The sequence below is a fragment of the Rhyacophila brunnea genome, unplaced genomic scaffold, assembly GCF_057557595.1.
Source record: "Rhyacophila brunnea isolate RB1 unplaced genomic scaffold, BYU_Rbru_1.0 scaffold_17, whole genome shotgun sequence".
Classification (NCBI taxonomy): domain Eukaryota; kingdom Metazoa; phylum Arthropoda; class Insecta; order Trichoptera; family Rhyacophilidae; genus Rhyacophila; species Rhyacophila brunnea.
Genome location: NW_028232827.1, coordinates 3929829 through 3956941, shown reverse-complemented (window position 1 = coordinate 3956941; position 27113 = coordinate 3929829). Strand labels below are relative to the sequence as shown.

The window sequence follows — 27113 nt, the reverse complement described above, 5'->3', positions numbered from 1 at the left end:
TTTTTGTATCGGCTTATTTTAATTTAAAATATAAAAGCCGGTTGCCAAAAAGTGATGCAATTTAGAAAGCACTTCAAAAACCATTAGTTAACTATGTCACAATTAAATAAGACACGTATAGCATAGTGGTCAGTGTACATGGGTGAGAATCCAAAGGGGCGCAGGTTCGTATTTTTTTCTGTTGCCTGTGTTTCTCAATGTTTTCAAATTATGTATAAATCTGATTGTTGAATATAATTTTCACACACTTACCGAGGCTTACGATTTCTGTCTGCTTTATGATGTTTGCCAAGCGATTATCGCCGCGATTGGAAAGGGAATAGAGCATTTGTCTGGCTACAGCAACATATGATTCCTCTTGTGGTAATTCTGTATCTATTGGTAATAAACACAACGTCATGTACATTAAAATATATTTTTTTGTAATTTCTTTTATTTTGTTAACTGTCAATTCATGGTGGAACTGCATTGTATTGTTGTTTTTATTTAATAAAACGCAATTTTTTTTTTGTAGTACTTATTCCACTTTTAATCAATAGATTAGGACCGGTTTCGTCGGCCTCAGAGGGACATTTTCAACTGAACTGCGTTTTATTAAATGAAAACAACAATATTTTTTTGTAAGCAAAAATGATTTAAAAACAGGACTCTCTCAGTAATCCACCACCCCAAAAACCAGACAAGTGTCCAATTAGTGAAAAGGCGGATTATAGTGCATACATACAAAATATGGTAAAAATTAAAACAGGTAAATATTTCGTAAAAATAATTTTTTTGAGAAATTTGTACTAGCAAATTATGGTTTTATTTATAATCAAAATCAAGTATACTAAATTATACATTTATAAACCAAGCTTATTAATTTCTTTGTTTTGCTTATTGATTCCTGGCTTTCCCTATGAGCAAAAGCTTCATTTTGTGTGTCCCGGTTGCATTGGAACACGGCATAATTGTGATGCGGTGGTCCTTGGATACTTTCCTCCCTGGTACATTACTTTCTTCGCGATGAACGTATGTTTTACGAAGGACAAGTTTCCAAAATAAACCCGTCTCATCTGCTTTGTATAGTTGTACGTGGCGGACTACTGAATTTGACAATCGAATACCGGCGAATTATAGTAGTTGTCGGATAATCGAGCGGCGGATTACTGAGAGTGTATTGTATTGACTAACATGCAGATTTCGAGATAATAAATATAATACGAGGAAGCCAAAGATGGAAAAACACTGGGTTCCCAGTAGGTACAAAGATTGTATACTTGTTACATATTATAAAATAAATATTGTTTATTACCTTCAAATGATGATTGAGAGGAACATTGCGTCTTGTTAAGTATTTCCTTGTCTCTATTGGAGTTTTTGATCGCTAGCAACACTGGTAACGCATGATGCGGATGATCTATCACGCATCTCTCTGGAAGTCGTAAATAATAATGCATTATTTGAAGACTGAAAGTTTAAACTATCAAAAGAGATATTCATATGAACTTTTTGATGAATGGTTGAATTGGCAACTCGAAATTACTTAGTGTATAATCAAAATGGTGTCTGTTGATTCTTTGCTTCGATTACATACATACTGTTAGCATTGTCATAATATATCAATAATACCATGAATCGATGTATTATAATAGTTGTGATGAATTAACTAAAGCAGAGCCGGTATGATTTTATTTGAAATTGGTTCTTTTTTAACAAGATGCGCTATCTCATTGCCAAAGCGGTACCTAACATAAGCGCTCCGATTTTTGACTAGTACAGGAAAAAAGGTTAGTTGCCAGCCGCCTGGGTTAACAATTAGTGAATTCAAAAATTCTTCCCGAGGCCAATAAGTTAAAAATCAATTTGATAACCGTGTATAATTACGATATAAACATGCTTTGACGTAAATTAGTCAAAATCAAAATAGACGTATTTGGTCAGACCTCGACAGCAAATAAAGTGCCCATTGTCAATTACCCACCCCTCAAATCGAGACTATGTCCATTCACCGTAAAGTATCATAAACTCCAGTATAACAATACAACTGCTATTTCATCTAAATCAGAGTTTCTCATACTTTTCCAGCCTATCGTCCTCTTTTAGATAACGAATTGCTAAGTGCCCCTATACAATTACAGAAAAATTCTACATTGAAAATTAAAATTTAATATAAAATAATTAAATGCAATGTTTTTTCTTATACAAGCAGAGCAGGTCAGCACTTAGAAACACGTAAAATGATACATACTAAAAAAACAGAAAATGACACATTTTTCTTTTTCTTTTTTCTTTCGACCATGTCCGATCCTAATAGGATCATATGGGCCTCCACAGGGTGGAGGTTTGTATTAACAGATTTTATTTTTTACGAGAAATGGATGTCAGCCACTTGCTCAACCTATTAGGTCCATACTCTGACTCATACACAAATTGAAAAACAATATGTGTCCTTGCCAGACCCAGGATTCGAACCTGGGACCCTCGACTCTATAGGCCGGCATTTAAGCCACGCGGCCATCGTGGGTGCGAAAATGACACATAGTGGTAAAAAACCGATTACATGCCATGGTTGTTGTTTTAGACACACATAGAAGCAACATGACTCCAAATCAGAATCATTCAACAGGCGAGGGCGGGACCTTTAGCGGTGAATGATGTGGTATGAAGATGTATATGATAGTGGAGATAAAGGTCGTTGTTGCGTGGATGTTTGAAGAGTTTATTGATTGTTACAAGAATACACTGAATACAATAATAAGGATGATAATCACGGATAAAGATGTACTGGTGAGATTGATGCGATCAAGAGATTGATTATATTAATGAACTGGGAGACTTGATTCTTGTGGAATGACGTTGACTATGTCGAGTGAAGGATTCGTGACAACAGTAGTGCGTCTCGTGGCGGACTTGATGAGTTGAGTAAGGATTCCTGCATTGTCCTTCCAATTTATACAAATGCAGTACAAATATATTATAAGAAATATTGTCGCAATCACTAATCATAACAGACCCTACTGATCTAGTTATGATTGAGGAAATGCTGACAAATATTATCGCTGTATTGTTTTGTTTTGACAACAAAACATAGATATTACAGACCTACAAACTTATCTGAAGAATGGGAAGGGGGGCCACTGTCGAAAACTACCCAATAAAGACTCGTAACTGGACGCAATCTGACATACGAATGACATTTTCAAAATGGTGTCCTATGGTAGTTCGTAGTTCCATTTTTGGCCATTCTACAGATAAGTTTGTAGGTCTGTAAAGTGTGTCACTCATTTAATGCTGAATGGTATGATTGGTACCGTCACAGTCATTTTTGTCCTATACGGTATTTCCAAAAAGCTGATTTTACAGTAGAGTTACAAGCTATAAGTTATAAATTGAGTGCTTAAAATCAAACAACATTATCTACAAGTGTTTTTTTTTTTAGATAAGTAACGTTATTTTACATTCTCAGCTACATGATAGTCAATCAACTTTATATCAATCTTTTATAGTTTCTTCTTAAATCGACAGTAAAGTTTGACATTAACTATATAATGTTTTTTATATTTTTATAAAACCATATCTGTAAATTTTAACATCACCATAAACAAGATAAATGTACAATACACAAAAAATTATAAAATTTGAACAATATGTTTTAAATAAACATCTCCTTTGTTGAGTTACAAGAAACTAAAAAAACCTTTTATGCCTCTCCTGTAAAGTTGCACTTTTGTAGATAGTGTTGTTTGACATTAAGACCTCGATTATTATGGTAGGTTTTTTGTTTAATATTGAATTATGTTTGTTATGTTAAATAACATAATACAATTTGTTTCAATAAGAAAAACGGAAAATATCATAAACGTCATGAATAAAACATTAAGTTAAACTGAAACTAAAACATAGTATACCTATGAGGTTATAGAGTTTCTCTTGAAAAGGGTCGCCGTTAATTTCAGTCATTCTGGGAGTGAGTTGCGGAACAAGAGGCAGGAATTTCCTCGAAGGTATGTCGTTTAAGTACTGGGAGAGAGTTTTCTCCAAATCGCCATCGCTGTTCAGTTCCAGTGTCGGGTTGTTCAACCACAAGGATATCACTCGGAACACGCACAAGTTGTACTCTTCGCTATTACACAGGGTGCACAGGTAATATCTGAAACATTACAAAAAATATATTGATATGCATATTTTCTACAAATTATATACGAGGGTTGTCCGTAAAATAAGGTCTCCAAGGCGCTGGAGTCGCGAGGAACACTTTAACATAAGATCCAGCTACACTGGAGTGTAGCTTGTTTCCCTGCCTACAAATCCCCACCACTCCAAGCTGTCTACGATGCATAGTCTTGCTTTGGTAGCTGTTCGCGATGGAGCTTCGTGTGAGTTACGTTCTGTTATTACTGTTATTATGACAGTTATGTGAAGTGTATGGACATCAAAAACGTGCGAAAATGTTTAAAAACGGACATACAAATGCCTATGATGAACAGCGTGCCGGATGGCCATCGGTTTCGGACGAAACGATTGCAAAAGTGGAGAGGGTAATGCTTGAAATCGACGGGTGACGATTCGGGAGCTGTGCAAATTAATCTCTGATGTTAGTAAGACCACTGTTAACAAGATTTTTACAGAACACTCTGTGGAGGCCCATATGATCTTATTAGGATCGGACATGGTCGGAAAAAGAAAAAGAAAGCTCCATTACTAAGAAAGTAGTTGTAAAGAAACGAAGTTGTTCTCATTAACATGAATTTTTTTTAATCTTTTTGCTCTCCTGAAGTTGATATGTGGAAGCTTTACAGGTTGTAACACTTTCTTTTCAATCTATTTTTATACAGTGAAACCCCGATTCTACGATTTTCAAGGGACCCTGAAAAAAAAAGATAAATGCGGATATAGGTAAAAATAAAAAAAAATTCGTTTTTCTCCTGGATTTTTTTCGACGTCTTGAATTATTTTCAATTTCTCAGCTAGAGTTCTAGTTTTCTTCATGGGGGGCATTTTAGTTGCGACTTTCGTGATACGAGATACAAAATTCGTGATACGAGATGCGAGGCAAGCCTGAGCGCCAACCGACCTCTGCAAACAAAACGATGCTACTGAAAGGTCTGTATGTATCATTGTATCATAAACAATTTTACGAAAGCGAAACGAAACATATTCTACAAAAACGGTCAATCGGGATAAAATTTGTGACGGGACCATAATATTTAAACGAGAGATCGAGGAAAACTATAAATCAGGGAACGGTTAACGCGGGATTATTTAACATTGTTCTTATGGGTGTTTGGCGGGACTTTCAAAAATTAACGGTACGTGCCGGAAAACGATTTATGCGAGAACGGTAGATCGGGGTTCCACTGTAATGTAACTGTTTGTTTTTCTTAATAAATAAAAAAAAATAAAAATTACCTGGTAGCCAACTGCAAATATTGTTCCCTTTCCGCTCGCGTATTGTTGATTTCGACTTCATCAATATTGCCCTGTCCATCATTGAAGCATAGAGCCTTTTTCTCGTCACTAAAAAGAGAGGATTGCAATTAAATACACATAAGATTTCACCAAAATCACATAAGATATCTTTCACCTCTAGTAAATCGGTAGGTGTGATTTCACAGTTCAACTCTATTCAATGACTTTCTTACATTTCTGATTCTTTCTTCATTTGACCATGTCCGATCCTAATAGGATCATATGGCCTCCACTGTGTGGACAAACATGTCTGATTGGTCACTTTAAATGTGAGATAGGTTTATATTTACATGTTCAAACACGCGCATTAACATCCCTACCAGCGTTGTCATGTCTACCGAAATTTCAGTAGATCTACTTTTTCTACTACTATCTAGTTTTTTTTTTTTTTTTGAAATCCAAGAATCCAAGACCAGCAAATAAAATTTAATGGGGTTGAACATTTGCGTTATTGTGAGTTACATAGTATCAGGTAACCGAATAAGAATGAGAGGCATTTTTCCAAAATTTAAATCAGTTTTATTACACATTGTTATTTTATTTTATGTGTCAAATTCATGGCGCAAAGAAATCATTCATTACCATGTGACGCATCTCGACATAATTCTCATAATTTATGATATATTTATTTTGTCAATTTAAGGCTATGGCCGTGCGGTGGAGCAAAACCATTGGTTTCTGAGCGTGGCGCCAGGCTATTATACAAGTACCATAAGTTCTAAATTAGTATGTTCGAAACCGAAATGAAAAAAAATAACGGTTCGAAGCCCTGATCCCGAACCCTCCCGTCGCATTAATCATCAATAGTAAATTAAACACCCCTGTCCATACCATTTTCTGTGTTTCTTTTACCTGGAGAAATCTGACTTATAAAATATGGCAATTACAAGTTACAAATTACAAGATTTCATTAATGAGTCAAATATACAGTCAAACTCAGTTATTACGATCACGGAAATAGCGAGATCTCGGATGTAATGAGAAACATTCGTTGACATTTTAGTTTATGATTTTCTCCATACATTTATCCACTTTTATAACGAGCTTCTTCTCGGGTATACCGAGCAAAACTGTTGTGTCGGTCGATGTGTCGATCGTTTAAAAACAACATTTTCGACCCTAAACAATAAAATCCAACCGGGCAGTTAATTAGACCGATGCTGCCGGGATCGGATTACGTTTATGACACTAGTTAAGTGTCTAATTAACTAATTAGTATTATCGCTGACAACATTCAAAAAGTATCCATGCATATGGTTGAAATTGTATGTAAAAATTCCAAGCTTTGTGTAGTCAGTAGGTACCTACCAGCCGACGGCTCATTATAATAAACAACTTCTTTTGTAATTTATGAATGCCATGCTTGTTTCGGGGATTTTTAGGATGGTTTTCAGATTTTTTATGTTCTATGCTTAAATAGAACGTGGTACGAAAAATGTTATACAACGATATAACGAGTATTGCTTAAAACGAGCATATTCAGTCGGTCCCATCGTCCTCATAATAACCAAGTTTAACTGTGTGTTGTTTTTAATATAACTTACTTGAATAATCCACAATGGAATCTGACTGGAATCTTCAAAATATCATTTTTAACGTTGGATGTAGTGTTCAGTATACTATTTTTGAATTGTGAAAATAAAAATATATAACTCCAAAAAAAACAGATAAGTGAATTGCAAAAATTACAATCACAACAGATAAGTGAACAGAAAAAATTGCAATCAGAGTGAATAATGATAGATACACTTACACCGTTAAAATCTTGATTTGCCGCATTTCCTTGAGTCCGTCCGCTCTGACTTTACATCTTTCCATACATTTCACCTTGTTGACAAATGCTGCTGATTTTATATATGTATCCATCTGAACACAACAAAAACACATACGCAATAAATACCCCACATATAAAAACCAATTCAGTTATTACCAAAGAATTAGGACAATAAATAGGAGCTGTTTACGTTATTTCAATTATGGCATTTGACATTATTTAGCAAACGCATGTAGCGCGGTCAAGTTAGTAAACTCCACAAATATTAACATCTCTCAGTTGTCATTCCGATTTTCTTACTCAAGCAATGGCTGCCATTTTTTATGTTCATTGTGATTACTTACTCGAGTGCTGTTATAAACGGTTTTAACACAAATTTTACAGGATTTTTCAACTAAATAATAATGCCGAAGTGTAGTATGTAGATATTACTTGCTGCTTATCAATTCATTGTGACGGATTGTCTTTTTATATCGTCGGCAAGTTGGCAAATAAATATTATCATAGTGTAAAATTCTTTACAAATGAACCTGCAATGTGAAGTTACTTGTAGCTAACTTAATAAGTGGACCAGGCATGGTCAAAGGGGGGTGGCTGACAGGGCTCAAACCTGGGGGCCCGGTCAATTTCGCTTAAAATATATTAACATTTTAAAATATTTCATTGTGCGATGCAATTTTTGAGTATTGTTTGTTGATACTCGACAACTCCATAATTCAAGTGGATGTGGGTATTAAAAAAGCGTCACATTGCCTTTAGCCCTAGCGATAGGTAGGGGGGCCCGCCAAAGATTCTGGCCTGGGGGCCCGCTTCAGGTTATGGGGGCCATGTGACCAGGGATTACTTTTTTGTTTCATTTAGGTTTCATCTCTATAGAGGAAGGGTTTTTTCAACATCTTTGGTTATTACTATCATGGATATCTTATATTTTAAATAAATCAAAAAGTATCGCTGACCTGTTTATATTCCTCATCGGTAAACCGTGCAATGGAAAGATATGCGTCTACGCTCGCGTTGATATTCCTTTCGACACCTAACAAATCCAAAGAACGCTTCAAGTAATTGTTAACAATTTCCAAAGCACTTTCACTGCGAGTTTCAACCATCCACAAACCATATTGCCTGAAAAATGTTAACAATATTAATTATAATCATAAATATTTAATTATTAAAAATATAATTTTTTTATTTCATATTAAATTTTAAGAATATTAGATATTTATTAAGTATAAAGAACCACAATTTTGAAAAACTTCAGAAACATACATATTATTAGAAAAAGTTCTAGAAAAAAAATGGACCGATATTTTATTTATATATTTTTACATATTTATAGTTACAATTTTGTAATATCGTTAGGCCTTTAGTAACCCTTTTTATTATCTTTGAACATTTAAATATTTAGGGTTTTTCAGTATAGAAAAAGGTTTTCTTCAACATCTGTAAACCACCTCACCTAAGAGCATTAGCGTGGAGGACATTATCGATGTTACTTCCGTTTGTAATGAGACTTTTAACCAGATGCAAAGCAACATCGGAATGGCCGCCTTTCCACGCCGCTTTACCTTCCGCCAACCGGACGAGCCCGACCAGTTTGGTGACATCGTCAGGCAGAGGCTGGGTTTTGCTGCGGTAGGATTTCAGCAAAACGTCAGCGATACAAGATGCACTGTCTATCCATCTCGTTCCAGCTTGCATGCAGTCATTCGACAATGCCAGCTCTATTAGAATTAACAAACATGTACAATTTTGTTTATCATGTCATAATCGATTTAATTATGTTTATATTTACGGCAACCAAGGTTTATCAGTTAATAAACATAGGCATATTGTTCAAATTTAAAAATTACTATAGAAAAAAACAAATTACCATTTATAGGCCATTCATAGACTGAAATCGGATGTGGTTTTGAATCGTGTGTCATATTAAACTTAAACTATTTGTTTATGGAAATATATTTTCACTAAGTATGTAGCAATCCAGTGGCGCACCCAGGATTTAATATTGGGGGGGGGGCAAGGAGGAGAATGTAAATTAGTCCCATAGGCTCTTTTTCTTCTTCATATAATTATTTTTACATATTTTCACAATACATGCCGATATATTTGTACAGTTTCTCCTAGTTTTTATTAAATTAGAGGCATAGTGGTGGTAACCGTTGAGCGTGTCATCAGCGACTGGGGGATTGGAAGTGATTAACAGCGACCATGGTGGACATGTGCACCTAGTATGCTAAAAATTACTCAAATAATATCGGCTGTGCTACCCGCTTGATCTAGAGCTGTGTTTCCCAAAGTGTGGTACGCGTAGCCCCTGGGGTACGGGAAGAGTTTGGTGGGGGTACGCGCTGCACTGGGTTATGGCTACGCCTGGTGCAACAAGCATTAATACAACATCCATGCTAGAAGGTTTATCGCATGCGGAAGAAGAGCAATTGTTGGAATTATTAGCTTCCGACGGATTCTTGCAAAATAAATATAAGGAGTGCACTTAAACATCATTTAGGTTGCAAATGCAACATGTGTATCCAGTTTTAACGGAGAAATTCCTGATATACATCTTGCCTTTTTCAACTTCATGGTGTAGAACCGCATCTCAGATTAAAATTAATAACCAGGGAACCAAATTACGATGATCTGTCGTTTCAACATAAACAATTTCATCCTTCTCATTGATTATAATGAATGTTATTTTTTATAATATAACTTTTATTTATATTTTATTATGAATGAATTTATTTTTCGTTTATTATTACTTTGTTTATGTACTACAAAAGGAAAATATAAATATATTTTGATTGTTATTAAAGTACTTATATGCATTTTTCTTTGACGAGGGGTACTCAGTGTTATGGAAGGGGTACACAGATGTGTGAAGGGGTACACAGGGGAGAATTATAGAAGGGGTACACAGATGTCGAAAGTTTGGGGAACACTGGTCTAGAGAGCTACAATATTTATGCCGAATTCCACCGAAAAAAATGTTCTTTTGATTTACATCACCACCGACTGTAGTGGGTGTAGTCGTTCTTTTCGCCGAATGTTTATTGTAGATTTTTGGTTTTGTAATATTGAGGTTCCAAAATATTAATTGACAATGGACAAAAAAAAGTATTATTGCATTTAACTTATACACAACCTACTCAACACAACATAGCCTAATATCTCGTTTATCGGTCTTTTGTCTATTGCACTCGGTGTACATACACCATGGCCCCCACATCCTGAAACGGGCCCTCAGGCTAGGGTATTTGACGGGCCCCCTATCCACCGCTTAGATTAAAGGCAGTGTGAAACACTACATTAACGTTTTTCAAATTGTGTTTTAGTTCAAATTGAGGGTACTTATACAGTGAATTATTGGCGATTTTTAATACATCTACTTTAAGCATCTACTGGAGCTGTAGAGTATCGACACATAATAATCAGAAAATATATTGGACAATTATATAATTAAAAATGTTCATGGTCATGAAGTATAATAGCGCCACAGGCGACTTTTTTTACTATTAAAGCTAATTTATGATGTGTGTTTATCTCACTTATCTGGTCAACGCGACACGCCGGGCCCCCCACAGCCCGGGCCCCCAGGCTAGAGCTCTGTCAGCCCTCCCCAGCCATGACTTACACCACTCTGGAATTCGGGTGGACACCGAGAATTTTTTGACAGTTCATTAAGGAACGGGTTTCTAAAAAAACCCGACATTAGTGTTTCGAAATTATAATCTAAGACATTTTTCTAAAAAGGATGCTGGAGAATTACAAATCATTTTTTGCCGTGTTATTTGTCTAAGCCCAAGGTATAGTTTATTGCTTTAAATTTCAATGGGTAAAATCGTTTTGATGATTTTCATATTTTGGGGGGTGCCAGGGCCCCCTGCCCCCCCCCCCCCCTGGGTGCGCCACTGTAACAATTATACCACTCAGCATTATGTTATGTTTTTTTGTCAAAACAAAACAAAATAGCAGAAGTGGTTATCAGCATTTCCTCAATCATAACCTAGTTCAATAGTGCCTATTATGATTTATTTAATTGCGACTACGTCTCTTGTAAGGTATGGACTGCATTTGCATAAATAGCAAGGACGATCCATAACTCGTCATTTATCTCGTGTGCGTCACTCGGCTCACTACTCATCATGAGTTGGATATTTTATAGATAGAATAATATTTATTATCTATTATAGTTTGGTCTCGGCAGGGCTTAATGAATTTAAAAAAATGAACCAACAATATGTGTAATATGTATTCGTAACAAATACATAAAAGTATGAATGAAAAAGTGTGCACAATTTTGTCATATCGCCCAAAGTATACCAAAACAATTATGGTTTGGTTTAGGCAGGGTTTAATTGATTTTTAAAAACTAACCTATACCATCTGTAAATTTTATTGTAGTCTTAGTTCAATAAAAACAAATACGTATGACTAACAAGGAATAATGTCCACTATTTATGGTGGGTCTTAACAGCCTACCTCCACCCTTCCTACTGTCGTATACATAGATGTTCATATACCTACATAAAATATATATCCATGAACAGAAATCATGAGTTTAGTGCACACGGTTCAAAATCACATACGGTTTCTGTGTATGGATGGGCTCTTAGCTTGAAACACAAAACTTTTACCACAATTTTTGAATTGTGTACACATTGGTATTTTTTGTTAATAGACGTCTCATATATTTTATAATTGATTTATGTATTAAGAAACCAGTAATTTTCTTCAATTTATACAAACATTCTTAGATCATAAAAATAAGTTATTCCAGATGAAAGTCATCCAATCCCAAAATTCGAAGATTCCGGATAACAGCACCAACATAAAAATGATGGAGTACGGAAAACAGAGTAAGAGATAGTATTCGATAACAATACCTGCATAATCCAACTGTAGTTCTGCGCAAGAAATTTTCGAGCGCATGTCGTCCACTTCATTCGACAGATGTTTCAATATTACGATCCTCTGCGCTAATATTGGTTCGAGATGTTTGAAATTGTTGAACGGTAGAATATTATTTACTGCCCAAGAGACGAATAGATTGTTGAAACAATTCGGGGAGGTGTTGCCGTCTCTTTTCTTTGTCGCGTTAACCTAAAACAAAATTACAAGATACAGTAATACCCTGACTTAGGTGAACTCGGAGTTACGCAGTTATTGATTTTTTCGTTTGGCAACACTGCCACCCGCTATCTTCAGTGTTTCTTTTGCTGTAATAAGCATTGGACGTGTTTCGCGCGTCGTTATATATTTTCTCAACCCTTAAAAAAACTATGTATAGTCCAAACAAAGTAAATCTGACGTTGATAGCAGAATGAAAATTGGAAAGGAGGTTTGATAGAAGGTCTCAGCTCAATTGGAAAGGGTTTAAAAATATTAGAAAAAATAGACTCTAACGAAGAACGCGTTATAGCTACAATCAAGGAATAAAAAAATTCGACATTTGTCGTTGAAAGAATTTATTAGATTTTATGAAGCCATCGACATTGAAATAACTTTTTTACGTAACTCATTTATATTTATAATATTTCGTACATATTAAAATGTACAAACTGCAATTTTATTAATATTTTTCTTCTAAACTAGTGTTTTTGTTAGTATTTGGTCCCAATTAAACAAAATTTATATGTATTTATATGCAAAGTTGTACCTCGACTTACCCACCAGTTGGACCCACCTATCGCGTAACTTCGGGGTGTTACTGTACTTTATTTATTTATTTAAAAACAAAACATTGTGGACATAACACATTAGAGTTCAGGAAATCTACAATGTAATGTGTCAGCCATGTAGGGGTTTCCCGAGATTACGGTTCCGCCAAACCAAAAATAATTGGGAATCACTGGTCTAGGCAGAAGAAAAAGAAGATTGTTACATACCTCTGCGTAATATTCAATTTCTTGAAGCGTCTGCAGCTTTGTGGCCAATTCGTAAGAACTTTGAGAGCTTTCGATGCCCTTCTCGATGAAAGTTTCAGTGATATACTCCCGAGTGTCTCTCAAAGACGCCTGAAGTCCAGTGTCATTCCTCTGTGTGCTCTGGGTCAACACTTTCTTCAGACAGACGTACTGATACCCGGGCCAGCAGTTATCTAGTCTCGGGAGGCCGAAACTGTCATTGGTGCAATTCTTGGATGACTTAGTTTTAAGGTAAGATGTATTACCGAGGAGACTCCAATCACCTGATGAGGGAAAAAATTATATTCACAGATGCACGTGTGAATTTAAATATATATAGACGTCTGTAGTGCAAAAGGCCGAGGTAACACAGTGCGATTGGAGGACGATCTTTTATTTTAACTAATTATTATTGTTATTCTATTCTATTATTCTATATTATATTCTGCGTTTCGGCTCGAATGTTACAGTCATTTGATGCTGACATTTTTCGTTCATATTGTTTATATAATTTTTACATTTTGCATCTTGAAGTTTTCTGTTGTATTCATCCATTCAAATAATATCAAAAAAATTCAAACCTTAAAACCAAAAAACAAGCCGAAAATATGCATGAATGTGTTTTAATAAAAAATAATTATTTTTTAAAAATGGGAGGGTCCATTTACGTTTTCCTGCTATTTACATTATTTTTGTCAGTCCCTTCAACAACGTAAAATCAGACTTTATATACTTGAGGGGTGTATTTTTAAAGTGAACTTATTCCACTATTTGACGAAAATGAGTTATGAATGTCAGAATTTAAGGGATAAAATTTTGAACAAGTATTTTTTGTATAGAAGAACCTAATAATATAGCATTCAATCCAGTAGAAAAATCTAATTCAAAATCGGTGTTACTTACAAAAGTAACTTATTCCAATACAAAAAACATATCTAATATCAACACCGTAAACAGTTTTTTCGCTTTTGCCAAAAAGTGGAATAAGTTCACTTTGAAAATTCATACCACAATTATGAAATATTGCCAACATTTTTTTGTCAGTCCCATCATAAACGTAAAATAGGAGTTTCATTGTATATGGTCTAATTAAGTTATGGCCAGAGGCATTGAAGAATACCTTCTTTTATAGAGACATATTATCCTAAATATTTTAGAGCAAAAGTAAGAATAGAGAGACAACACTGTCTGGCTCTATATGCAGCCATTTTCTGTGTATCGATATGAATAAATTACTAATTGTTTTCTTCTCAAGATGGCCACGCGGCTTAAGCGTCGGCCTATAGTGTCACGGATCCCAGGTTCGAACCTGTGTCTGGCAAGTGTGTATGAGTCAGAGTATGGATATGATGGGTTGAGCAAGTGGCTGACATCCATTTCTCGTAAAAACAAAATCTGTTAATACAAACCTCTACTCTGTGGAGGCCCATATGATCCTATTAGGGTCGGATATGGTCGAGAGAGATATTAGAGATTATTACGAGAGAGAGAGTATTAAAATACACTTTTATGCAAAGTTGGCTATTTTAAAAGAGAGTTGAGACTTTGATGTCTCCATCCAGCAATGTATTGACTACAGATGATTTAAAATAATTTAAAAATTCGGCACAATTTCGGTTTATTAATGATATTTTTTTGATATCTAGAGAGTTCAGTGCACTGAAGTTACGAATATAAAAAAAGATCCGAGGAAATACCAACCTAATCGCCAGAAACTTTCATATTTCATATCGTCCAGCATTTTGGAGGATCCGCAGGAGTCCATATATTTTCCTGACAAGTGATACAGGTGGGACATCTGCAGTGACTGTGCAAAACTTCTTTCCGAAATGATATTGTGGCCTATTGCTGACGCTACAAAAAAATGAATAACTAAAATATGTACATATGTAATTTTTATTCAGAGAATTTTTTAAACATCTTTCAGATGGAATCCACAGATGGAAAATCACCTGCTATACTGCAATATTGTATGGTATATAAATATGTTAGGTGATCATTAAAATGTTTATTCATACGATGAGGAAAGATGTGAAATCATGACACAAATGATAATAACGCTTACAAGTTGAACCACTGCTGCTGTAAGAGCTAGCGATGCCTTCCTCTTCTCTATCCATAGTCATCGGATCGAGATGGTTTTTGTTACGAGCGGAGAGCAAGTCATGCATCAGGAGAGCGTCGGTGAAGGCTCCCTCCCTCATGTAATGGTTCCGTCTCTCGGCGGGGTCTAGAAGATGTGCTGAGCCACAACCATTTATAGCATCTCCGTCACTGATTGCTAAATAACTCTAAAAAACCAATCACATTTGAATACCAGTAATGAATAATGCAAGTGCCCTAAACAAGTGCCAAAAAATTTAAAATCAAATAAAATGTTATTAAAAAAATTTTATTTTATGAAAACAGATGAGATTTAAGTACAAGGAGCGTTTTTTTTATGTATAGAATACATTTCTTGGGAGACATACCTGTACGTTTTTTGTCGACATCTATTTTCGAAACGAAATAAAAAAAATTAGAATACATGCAAATTCAAGCCTCCAACCTAAAGGCCGGTTCGGATTAGTCGAGTGGCGAGTAATTTAGTAACCACTAAATGATTTAGTAACTGAAAAGACATGTCCGAACACAGAACATTAGTGAGTGACATGTCAAAATGTACAGAGCACAGCGTAACAAAACAAAAATTTAAGTAACTAATTTTTTTATTCAACAAATAATTCACAAGATTTCAGAATGTAGCATTCTTTTTATTGAACATACATAATTTGAAAAAAACTTTTTACATATTTCTCAGAAGTGTTTTCAAATTAAGTACCTATGTATGTTTAAAAAATAAATAATAAGTTAATAACTTCATTTATAATGGCTACATTAGAAGAATTGGAGGAAGAAATTCTACGACAACTAATGAACTTGACTAAAGGTAACGTGTTTAGACTTGTCTCGTGGCTTGTTTGGTATTTAGTGAGAGGTGGTGGAGGGCCGCTACTCGACCGAAAAAATAGAACAAAATGGATTGACTCGACTAAATGATTTTACTAAATTACTCGAGTAAATCTGTCTATTCATACATGTTTAGTTACTAAATTACTCACCACTCGACTAAATTACTCGACTAATCCGAACCGGCCTTAACAATTACTATTTGTGTACACTACCAATACGCTATTGCTGACATCACAGTTAAATAATAATTTTACATACAGTAGGCGCTCGGTAATCCGGCACCCATATTTTTTCACCTATGCCGGATTGTCGGAAATGCCGGAATATTGGATTTTTATAGGAAATAATTCAAGGTCGGGCACCGAACTGTCGAGCGAACGGCTCTCCGCTCGGTAATCCGGCACCCATATTTTTTCACCTATGCCGGATTGTTGGAAATGCCGGAATATTGGATTTCTATAGGAAATAATTCAAGGTCGGGCACCGAACTGCCTAGCGAACAGCTCTCCGCTCGGTAATCCGGCAGTTTAATGTGAACCCTGCCGGATTATAAGGCAGTAGAGCAGGGTTGCAAAATGCCGGACTATTGGACGTGCCGGATTGGTGAACGCCGGATTACCGAGTGCCTACTGTATATTTAAAACCACAATATAGATAGTTTGTATTAGTATTCACAGATGGTATTCAATAATAATACAAAAAAAAAACATATTCTACACATGTTTTCGTGAAAGCTGTATAATTTTTTTTCTTACTACTGCGTGTACTACACCTTAATGGTTACTAGTTTTGCATAATATGCAAATTGTTATATTATAACAATGATGTCATTTATTAAATTAGGAAATGTTGACAAACCTTCCTCAGTATGGAGAGCATGTTTTCCCCACGAGGCAGGTTGGATATCTTGTCAGGGTTGGAGGGAGGTGAATTATGAAGCTGCTTAGAGCACCACAGCTCTCCATAGTAGATGGCCGCAAAGTGAGAGCCCGTCGCGCATGCTGCCCACGCTATCGTCAGATAGTCCAACAATTCACTGTCACCATTCATCCACAATTTACTGCAAATAGTCATATATATTGTTATATTGTTACTACCATAATAAACAATATACCAGCGAGGGATGTAAGCTGATGTGTTATAAAAGTTAGAATTTTTTAATGTGTTTTAGTGGTATTTTTTCTAATGGGCATGGTTTGTATCTAACGCCAGCGTTCCATTGGCGAGCTAAAAGTCTGAGGACAATAAATCGTCCGATTTGTCTATGCTCTGCTACTGATAACGATCGAATAAAAAAGTCGAGCTGTCAAAAGTCAAAAGTTGCGATTATCGTAATGTCTTCCGATAATCCTAGACTTGCATAAAATAATATAGCAGTGAAAACAACACAAGTTTTAAGTTTTCTTTTATGAATTTCATAAATACAAATAAAAAAATAATGATAAATCTCTCATTTTCTAATGTGTAAATGAACAAATTAATCAATGAAAATGTTTAAAACAGTTACAGATTTTTTTTCGGTCCGAATGATCGCGTATTAATGTCAAATCGAATTTGCATAGTGATCGACGGACGAAGTCTGGCAACTCGGAGAGTAAAATATCAAACATGATTGAAATCCAACGAGCCTGGTCTGCGGATTAAAAAGTCCGCAGATCTGGGGTGCTCCACGCGAAAAAAAAGTCCGAATACTGTAAATCGTCTGACTTGCGTGCCAATGGAGCGCCGGCATAAGGGTTTTCAAATTTATGTATTAAATCATCATCGCGCCTGGTCTTAAGGCTTATATTACACCGGAGCAGCTATTCTTAACAGTTAACACTTTAGCATGTTTCTGTTATTTTCATTGGTCCAAATTAACATGGAAGTCATTCCATACACAAGGCGGTTATCAGCGGCAACCGGCAGTTATCTACGATAATTGGTAAATTTTGCGTGTGAAATATGTCTCTATTCGGTCTATTTAAGTTTTTTCCGCACGAACCTCGAAATACTCGAAATTTTGTATTGAAACGTCAAACATAACATAACCTACAATTTTATCAGTTACCAACTCCATTACCAATACCAACTCGATCGTATTGACGTTTGATTTGATTGATTAATAAGTTAACTAAAATAAATCTATGGGCCAGTTTGGCGGCATCACTAAACAGTCTTCTCTCATTATGTTGTTACTTTATGTACCAATTGGAGATGCCATTTAGATAAGTAATGATTTGCTGATTGTATGAGGATAATTTGGATATTTTAGTACATTCTCGGTAATCTTTCACATGATCGTGACCAAAAAATAGGAATTGTTCCAATTTGCTTCAGCAGACTTGAGGGAATGACTCAAGTGGCTTTTCGTGATCGATCACGGGCGATCGTGGCAGACAGTCGGGCCAGATGGTTGGCCTGAGAATCTGCCAATGTAATTTGAGCTTTAGAATGATTGGCCCGATTCCTAGGTGATTTTGGGCGCCACAAAAGATGTTGAAACGACAAGAAATTAAATCAATAATGTAATTTTAAGACATTTAAGTCGCTGGAAGCATATGCAGAAGAATTGTAAATCTTAGAATCGTTGGGAAAATTCAACCTCATTATTCATGACCCTCATCACCAGCGTGTTTCTAATAAAGTTATTCAGGAAAACACATTTTCAAAATGAGCTCATTGAAACCACAAGACATGGAGTACTAAACAATGTTGTTAGGTGGATAAAAGAAGCTAACAATTTAAAATTTGAAAAAAAGATGAATGATTTTGAAAATGGCAAGAAAATAATACAGAAGTTTTAATTGACTGTCATACATAATTTAGAAAAACCTCCAAAACATTCCTATTAGAAAAAATCTTTAAAAAATACTCAGGAAATACTAGGACTTGGACCTGCATCAATTAGATTCCAGCCAAATTAAATCACCTGTACAATATCTAATCATGATGAAATTAACCAATAAGTGTGCGTCTGAGATGCTATACATACTTGCTAGGGCTGTAATGGCATTTCTGGACCATGATGAACTGCACCAGTTCTAGCATGCACTGCACACTCTCAATGTCTATTTTCTCGTTTGCCTTTGCCAACGACTCATCGCCGTTTCCTATTTTCGCGATGTCAGGCATCGTCTGCGTTGCTAAGGCGTCATTCGCCAATGGTGATATAAATGTTGCTTCGTAATGACGCTGGAAAAAGTTCTTCACATGGCACTGTATCGCGGCAACGTGACATTCGTGGGATAAGTGCATCAAGCCTATCAATGCAGGTAGAAGTTTCTGGGCAAGTGATGGCTGAAATCATTTAAAAAAATTATAAAACGGGAAAGAAGTTTTTTTAAAGTAAACTCAGACTTTCTAAAACTAAGTCTTATATGTTTTTGGGTTACCACATTGTATGAATGTGAATGCCGCTCTAAGTGTATAGACTGTCGAAGTGTGGTTATGTTTAGCTTGATTTGCAAACCTTGCTCAGAGTTTTATATAGTTACACGGTTAATAATATATTATATTCTATAATATATTCTTTTTAATACTACAACAGGCCATGATGTCCAATGAGAATAGTGTTGTGAAACAGTTGAGTATTTAGTAATAGAAGAGAAACAATCAAAAACACCCAGGCTTTGAGAAAATCACAAATATATTGTGACCTCACTGAGAATCAAATTCGGGGCCCCCGGATAAAAAGACCTGTACCTTACGAATTGGACTACGAGGGCTGTCTTTAAGGGAGCTGGACAAAATAATTGATCAGCAAACCATTGGTAGATTCTGTATGAAAGAATGCTAGACGACAGAATACCGGTCGTGACCAAATAAGTAAAATTTTTGTATTTTGATTAGTTTGAGTCAAAGTTAACGTTATATAATTGCCTAAAGTCGACTACTGTTCTATGGTATAATCCTTTGGCGTCTTTGAGACAATGAACACAAATGATTAAATTTTATTACCTTAAGCTTGCAGACTCCACTGAGATTATGCAAGAAACAATTCTGCGGTGCGAAGACATCCAAAATGGCGGTAGTCAGCTCCACAACCCAACTGGAGTGACCTTTGTCGGCAGAGATGAACCACAGGTCAGTATTCGCGGTGAATCTATCAAAATCTTGACTCCCTATTTTCACTTTTGCCGTGGAGAATGTTTTCTTCTGCGACATGAAGGGGACCAGCAAATCTTTCACTCGACTGCCTTCTTCCTCGATGAGGATTTCTGAAATCATAATAATTTTAATAATATTAAGCTACTAGCATATATTACCACCTATCAACATTCTCATACGTCTTCTCCCTGTCTCCTTCTCAATCATACGTTTACATGTATGTTCTGTCTTACTGTCTTTGTTCTGGTGTTTCAGACTCAATTATTTGTCTTTGAGCTGCTGCATCAGCCTGGCGGAGTCTTTGTAGAGTCTCCTGACTTTGCCGAGCATACCATCGCTGGACCCGTTCATTTGTCAAGCGGCAACGTTTTGCCGATGGTTCTTCCTGATCCATGTTTTTTATTTTTTGATGGATTGTGTATGTTGCCTAAGGTTACTGTAGGTTACAGCACGCTATCCCTGTTATAACTACCCTTAAATCTCTTGGATAACATAATAATTTTTCAATACTCACACTCAATATGCTATTTACTGCACTATATGCATCTGTCAAACTATTATGAGAGTATCATTTGTTTTGTTTCACGACTCGATTAAAATAAACGATTCCTCCGATTTTTCTAATTTAGAATTTCTATTCTCCATGCCTTGCTCTCTTACACACTTTCATATGTTTTCTCTCATGGGTTACAGATAATTCAAGACAAATATATATATATATATATGGTAATTAATTTAACAAGTTAGATGCAGATATTATGTCGAAGTTATATTAATCATAACTAAGACGTTCTAATAAGATAAAAAACGTTGTCTGTTATTCTTACTTTCACTAAGTCGCCAATTTTAGTGATATAAGGTCAAGCGCTGCGTAAGGTCACTTAAGCACATAAGTATGACTATGCATTTAGTCCTAAGAGCTTCAAATGGACAGGCCATGTCTTTCGCATACCGTCCAAGAGTGCGATCAAGTGACGACAGATAATAGAGACAGAAAGGTATAAGGTACTAACCGAGAGCGATGAATCCTTCTTTGAAGAGAAGAAGGGACTTGAGAGCTTCTGATGCGGTGATAATTACTTTGGGATCAGGGTCAAACACCAGGTCCTTGATTTGGCGGAGCGCCAGGTAAGCCAGGTATTGTATCGGATGCCTCTCGATGATGAGGTTGGGAGTGAATGGCAGTTGAAGGACAATCGTTTGGAAGTCGGAAACGCCTAATTCTCCCAAGCAACGGCAGGCTTGCAGACTCGACTGAAATCATCCAAGTTTATTAATAATTTTAATATTGCTCTAGTGAGTGCTAGTTGATAATATAATTTTGTAAATATACAGTACATACTTGGAGTGCGACAAGTATATATAATATAAACAATCCTCTTCGTTAACCGACCGCAGTGCACAAAAACTAAAAGGTGTTTTGATGAGCAAGCATGAGATAGCCGATTGCTATGTCATTGCCTGTAGTAAAAACGCTGATACTAGATGAAGCAATTGATAGTTAAATGACTTATTGATTTTATGTTGTCGAAATTCATGCTGGCCCGGTATATATATATATATTATTAATATATATATATATTCTTCGGGCTATGAGCTTGAAGAAGAGATAATCAGACAAATTTAGTCATCCAGTGGTATCCAAGAAGTATAAAACGTCTGCAAGGTAGACCTAGAGGCCGCCGCTGGATCGATGAAATGATAAAGTTTTTGGAAGTACGTGGCAATGCAACGCACAGGATCGAGAGAAGTGGATTCAGCTTGGAGAGGCCTTCACCCAGCAGTGAATAGATTCAGGCTGATGATATATATATTAAATATGTAAGGGGTATTTAAGTGCACTTGGATGATGTTCAAGCAGCCGCCACTGATCCGACCGATTACATGTACACGAAAAGAGGTGTGCGCATGGTCATGGTTAAGTTATTTGACTATAACTTACTTCCTCGTCATTTTTATTCGAAGCGATGTGAAGTAAACTGCTTGCCAGCCTATGCAGGAGGCTATTTTCACAATCTTCGGAGAATCCCCGGGACTCTTTCAACTTTTCAAACAGTACTGCCAATTCCTCTTTTGACGATTTCAATTTGCGGTGGAGTAGTTTCAGCCCTTCGAATCTGAAGAAACGAAACATTAAATAAAGCTTTGTATAACTAATTGGTCATCGTAAATATTGAAAGATCCATTCTTAATTAAAGCTATTAGTTTAGTCAATAACCACCGTTTTTATTTTTTTTTGATATTTATCTTGATTTTGATTCTGTAAGTAGTTTTCCTTCATATGGATAATCATATTCAGCTCCGTTTTTTAGTTGAATGGAATTAAACCGGAGGTAGGCGGCGAAGGGTGGAGGTAGGCGGTGGAGATCTGACAAGAATAATGCATACTTTGTCATTATAATTTGCTTTATGCAGGGTTTGATTGGATTTTAAAAACTAACTATGTAATACTGTTTGCAATTTGTATTCTTCGTTTAATGAAATCAAATAGGTATGACTGACAAGGTTTAATGTGCACTATTTATGTCGGATCTCAACAACCTACCCTTCACCACTGTGGTAAGTTGATTGCAAAGTCATTCATATTTATCAACCCCTTTTTTTATATTGTACGACAAAGTTTAAACATGATTTTTTATTAATCTCAATCAACAATGTTGAGGGCATTTTATTTCACTATTCGCTTTTAATAATTGTTAACTAATATATTTCCGAAACGAAAATATTATATTTGAGGAGTCTAATTCCAAAAAGCGATAAGTCCACATTTGGTCAAAATCGAGAAAAATATACACACGTATTCTTTGTATAATTTTCCACAATATGTATTGATCTATAAATTCCAAAACGCGACATAACCCTACCAAAAAAAATATTTTAAGTCTCGATTTATTACAAAAAGCGCCAAGTCCGTGTTTCATAATATTTAAAGCTTGGTTGATTTCGCGCGTGTCTAAGTCGACCAATAAGGGAACGTACAATATTGAAAAGGGCGTCTCCCATGCTGTAGCATCTCATAAACTCATAACAGTGCCACGGAAATATGTGCCTTATGCGGAATAAATTAAAAAGTGAGGTACAAGTAGCGCTACGTCCAATTTTATTTTGCCTATATGTATTACATTTGAGAGTTTATCGGCTGAAACAAATCGCCATTTGGTTCTAATTTCGACATAGAATACAACGGAAAAAATAATCTCACAAATAATTGAAGCTTGAAACATAAAAACGTTGTTTCCCGAAAATATTGAATTGTGGACTTTTTGTAATTAGACGTCTCATTTGCAGTCCTAAATGTGCTCGATGGATTTTTGTGATTACTTTGAAACCAACAGTCTCAATTGCAAATATTGTGAAAAATGTTGACTTGTGACAGTTGCTTTTCAGCACATATTAAATGAAAAAAAATTAATTTGACTGCGTAATATTCAATTTAAGTTATAGTGACTACATTGTTCAGGAATGGATAAAAGGAAAATCCACCAGTGTAACTCATCAATAAAGCCCTTGTAGTTCAATGCGTAAGACACTGCAGGTAAGCCTGCATGTGTCTGTGATTGTTACATTACTATCATAGAGCCACATCGGTTGTTGTAATATAAAAAAAAAAGAATAATTTCAATTTCCAAATATAAAAATCAGTCAATCTTCATTTACGTAATGCTATCAAAAATATTAATTACCTTCCGAGTAAACCGCCGTTCAAAAAGTTATCGATATATTTATACAACGAATCGCTAGACTTCGGAAAGACACTCTCCAAGTTTTTATTGATATTCTTAAAGCAATCGATGTTTGGTAATGGATCTAAGGTCTTCATTGTGTTTCCGAATTGAGGTTTCATCTCGACGAGTAAAAAGTTCAATATTTTCAAAGCGAATTCATTAATGCTTGCCGCTTCTGCGGAGACAGTTTGCGATATTGTGTAGACAATCAGAGAGAAATGTGGAGCAATAATACTTGAGTATTCCGGTCCGCTTTTTAAGACTTTTTGTAGCATAGACAATAACATCCGACACGCGGCAACACTCATGTAACGATACTCTTTATCGTTTCGATATGTGCTTATCAAATGTAGCATTGTGCGAATGATAAAGGAGCACGTGAATGCCTTGAGAGAACTCTCGAGAGGTATGGAATGGGAGAATATCCAGTATTGGTGTAGACTCGTTAACTTTCTTTCTAGCGTGGTCTGTGATCCGATTCCCGCCCAGAGTATTTGAAGCAGTTCTTGAATTCCGGCCGGATTGTTAAGGCAGAGATGAAATAATACATCCATTTCAAGATGCTCCTAAAAAAATAATAAAATAATAAGTCCTACTGTTGTATGTATCAACATATCTTATTCCAGATATGGTTAGCCCAGTATACGTAAATACACAAAAATGTACAACATGATATGAAGCGCTTAGTTTCAAAACCCCCTAAAACGATTTTAGGCAGTTTTGAGAAAAATGAGAAAAACACATGTCTATTAAATTTGTGAACTTTATGTATGTATTTATTATTTAATTCGTACACTCCAAAGCGTGAACCAAATTGAGGTGCATGTCGCCTACTATCACGCTGTCGCGGCGACAAATTTTGTATGGTTTCGTCATTTTGCAGAATATTTTGAAACATCAACATCATTCACTGAAGACTCAACTCATTCAATGAATGACACTGATGAAGAGTGCCTACTATAATGTATTAGTAATTTGAATTAATATTAATTATTCATGCTAATTTCAATTAATTTTAACAGTTTCTACGTGTGCCTACGTTAAAATACTTGCGGCATGACATCCATAGATAATATTTTGAACAGAACTATTGCCGACTCAAGAGAAAAGATGGCGCTGGCAGAAACCAATCTGCAGACCATAGATAATAGACAACATTCTTATCAAACATACATAGTGCCAACCGCTAAAAACAAAAAAACGTGATTTGACATGACATTCGAAAAGTGTAGGGATGCGGAATATGATAAAAATGTTCAAAACGTTATGCAGGTGTTGATGCAGTGCAGTTCAACTTGAGGTGACCTTTTGTTGTTTTAGTGATTTCAGTAGATTTTGCTAACTGACAATGTTCGTTAAAAGGTTTAAAATGTGCTACGGGATGCGAGCATCAGTCTGATAACATTTTAAACACCAATAACAACGACATTATACACCTTTTTCCCGTAGTGGCAGTTTACTGTGACGTCACGTGATAGTCCGCGACATGCACTTCAATTTGGTTCGCGCTTAAGCGTTTGGCTTATCCATTTTAGCGGGTTTTGAAATTTACCCTAATTTTTGATCATACGTATTGACAGTTTTTGGAGTTTTTTAAAATTCAATCTTTGGTCATCATATAGGTAACAAAAATATGCATCTAAATACATATCTAACTCAAAATTTTTCAAAAACCGTAGGCGCTTCATATTGTGTATTACATTTTAAGTGTAATAAATCTGTTTCTAATCGTTGATTGGTATCATTATTTTTGTACTCAGATAAATTTTGAATTAAATACTTTCTTTCCGAGTGTGTAAATAGTTTTTTTGTAATTATACTATTTTGTTTATGACAATTTACAACATAGATTCGTCTTGAATTATCAATATGATTTTTAGTACATACATTCAAATAGCTGACGATATCGGTATAATTGCTTTTGTCCAATTGCATTCCGTAAGGCAAAGCCCCACTCCATCCCAAGTCAGCCCTGATATGCCGAGCATCACAGACGCGCTTCAGAGTCAAGAAGATAATCTCCACAATGTTTTGGATCATCAGACTTTTCAGGGAATCCCCGAGCTGGTTGGAAACGGTCGTGTGGAGATTTTTTCCAGAAATGATTTCGGTTCTTTCTGGAATCGATCCGTTTAACCCGCGTTTATTGTCCACGGCGATGAACGGCAGAGACAAGGCGAGTAGTTGCGGAAGACATGACTGAAACAATTAGGAATGTGTAAAATGACTCACGACAAAATGTAAAAATGTTAGATAAAAACACAATAAAAAAGGGAGGACAGAAGACCACGGCAGAGTATTATACTCTGGTAGAGTAGAGATACTCATATAATATCGCCACTCTACCTTTTTGATTCTTTCATGTCATATCACTGACCATCTGCTGAAATCATTTAATTGTAAATGCAGCTAACTTCATACGTGAAAAGTTTTGACTTCAATATTTAAATAAGTTAGAAAATTAATACTATTGACTGAAGGTACTTGATGGCATTTGATAAGATTTAATTACTATATTCTTACCGTTATAATATCAGAACTAGACTGATTGATCGTCCGCGATACTTCATCCAATAACTGACTCATCCTTCCACTACTAGACCAGTACATATCCAACGGGATCACACTCTCTCTGTATATCAAATAAAACACTTCCTTCGAGTCACAATCCGCCAAGAAGAACGGAAACTTATCCAAAGGCAGCCCAATTTTAAGCCACCAACCAATCAAAACATCCATATTATCCGCCATCAGAGTTTTGATCGAAGCAATCTTCAAGTGGTCCGATATGTGCTGGAAGACATTCTTTAGAAGTCTCGCACTTATATTTTTTCCATGGGCGATTTCTAAGATGGTGAATAATGATTTTTTGTCCCAGACGGGACTTGAAACGGCAACACTCGCGAGGCAGTGGAACACGGTCGAAGTCCTGTTGACGCCCTCGTCTGCTATCACATTGTCAGTTAAGTACGCAGCCTAAAAATAAATAAAATACATTTCGTCATACACGTAAGTCTTTTTCAAGATAGGTTGTGATCCATCTGAAATGGAATTGAGTAAATGACTAATAACTAAAGAATATCGACTATAACTAAAGGGATTCATACTAATTTTTGTATTACAAAACTCGATGATTTGATTTAAGGGACAAACACTTAAAATTATTATATTACTTCCATTGTGTCGCCAAATGGGCTGCTTCTATACGTATCAAGATAATTC

General features: G+C 35.7%; 1 protein-coding gene across 1 annotated transcript in view; it reads right to left on the bottom strand.

Annotated features, from left to right (window-relative positions):
* tefu (Serine/threonine-protein kinase tefu) overlaps positions 1-27113 on the bottom strand; it is a 56750-nt gene that overhangs the window by 12547 nt on the left and 17090 nt on the right. Inside the window, exons 11-30 of the mRNA XM_085944661.1 lie at positions 26415-26867; positions 25779-26090; positions 23850-24457; positions 22109-22283; positions 21180-21420; positions 20017-20276; positions 19052-19356; positions 16936-17137; positions 15191-15416; positions 14827-14979; positions 13108-13409; positions 12106-12322; positions 8682-8946; positions 8182-8347; positions 7205-7317; positions 5392-5499; positions 3891-4132; positions 1295-1414; positions 976-1085; positions 253-517 (exon numbers count right to left, since the gene is read on the bottom strand). Coding sequence (XP_085800787.1) covers positions 253-517; positions 976-1085; positions 1295-1414; positions 3891-4132; positions 5392-5499; positions 7205-7317; positions 8182-8347; positions 8682-8946; positions 12106-12322; positions 13108-13409; positions 14827-14979; positions 15191-15416; positions 16936-17137; positions 19052-19356; positions 20017-20276; positions 21180-21420; positions 22109-22283; positions 23850-24457; positions 25779-26090; positions 26415-26867 — 4843 coding nt within the window. The remainder of the gene's footprint in view (positions 1-252; positions 518-975; positions 1086-1294; positions 1415-3890; positions 4133-5391; positions 5500-7204; positions 7318-8181; positions 8348-8681; positions 8947-12105; positions 12323-13107; positions 13410-14826; positions 14980-15190; positions 15417-16935; positions 17138-19051; positions 19357-20016; positions 20277-21179; positions 21421-22108; positions 22284-23849; positions 24458-25778; positions 26091-26414; positions 26868-27113) is intronic.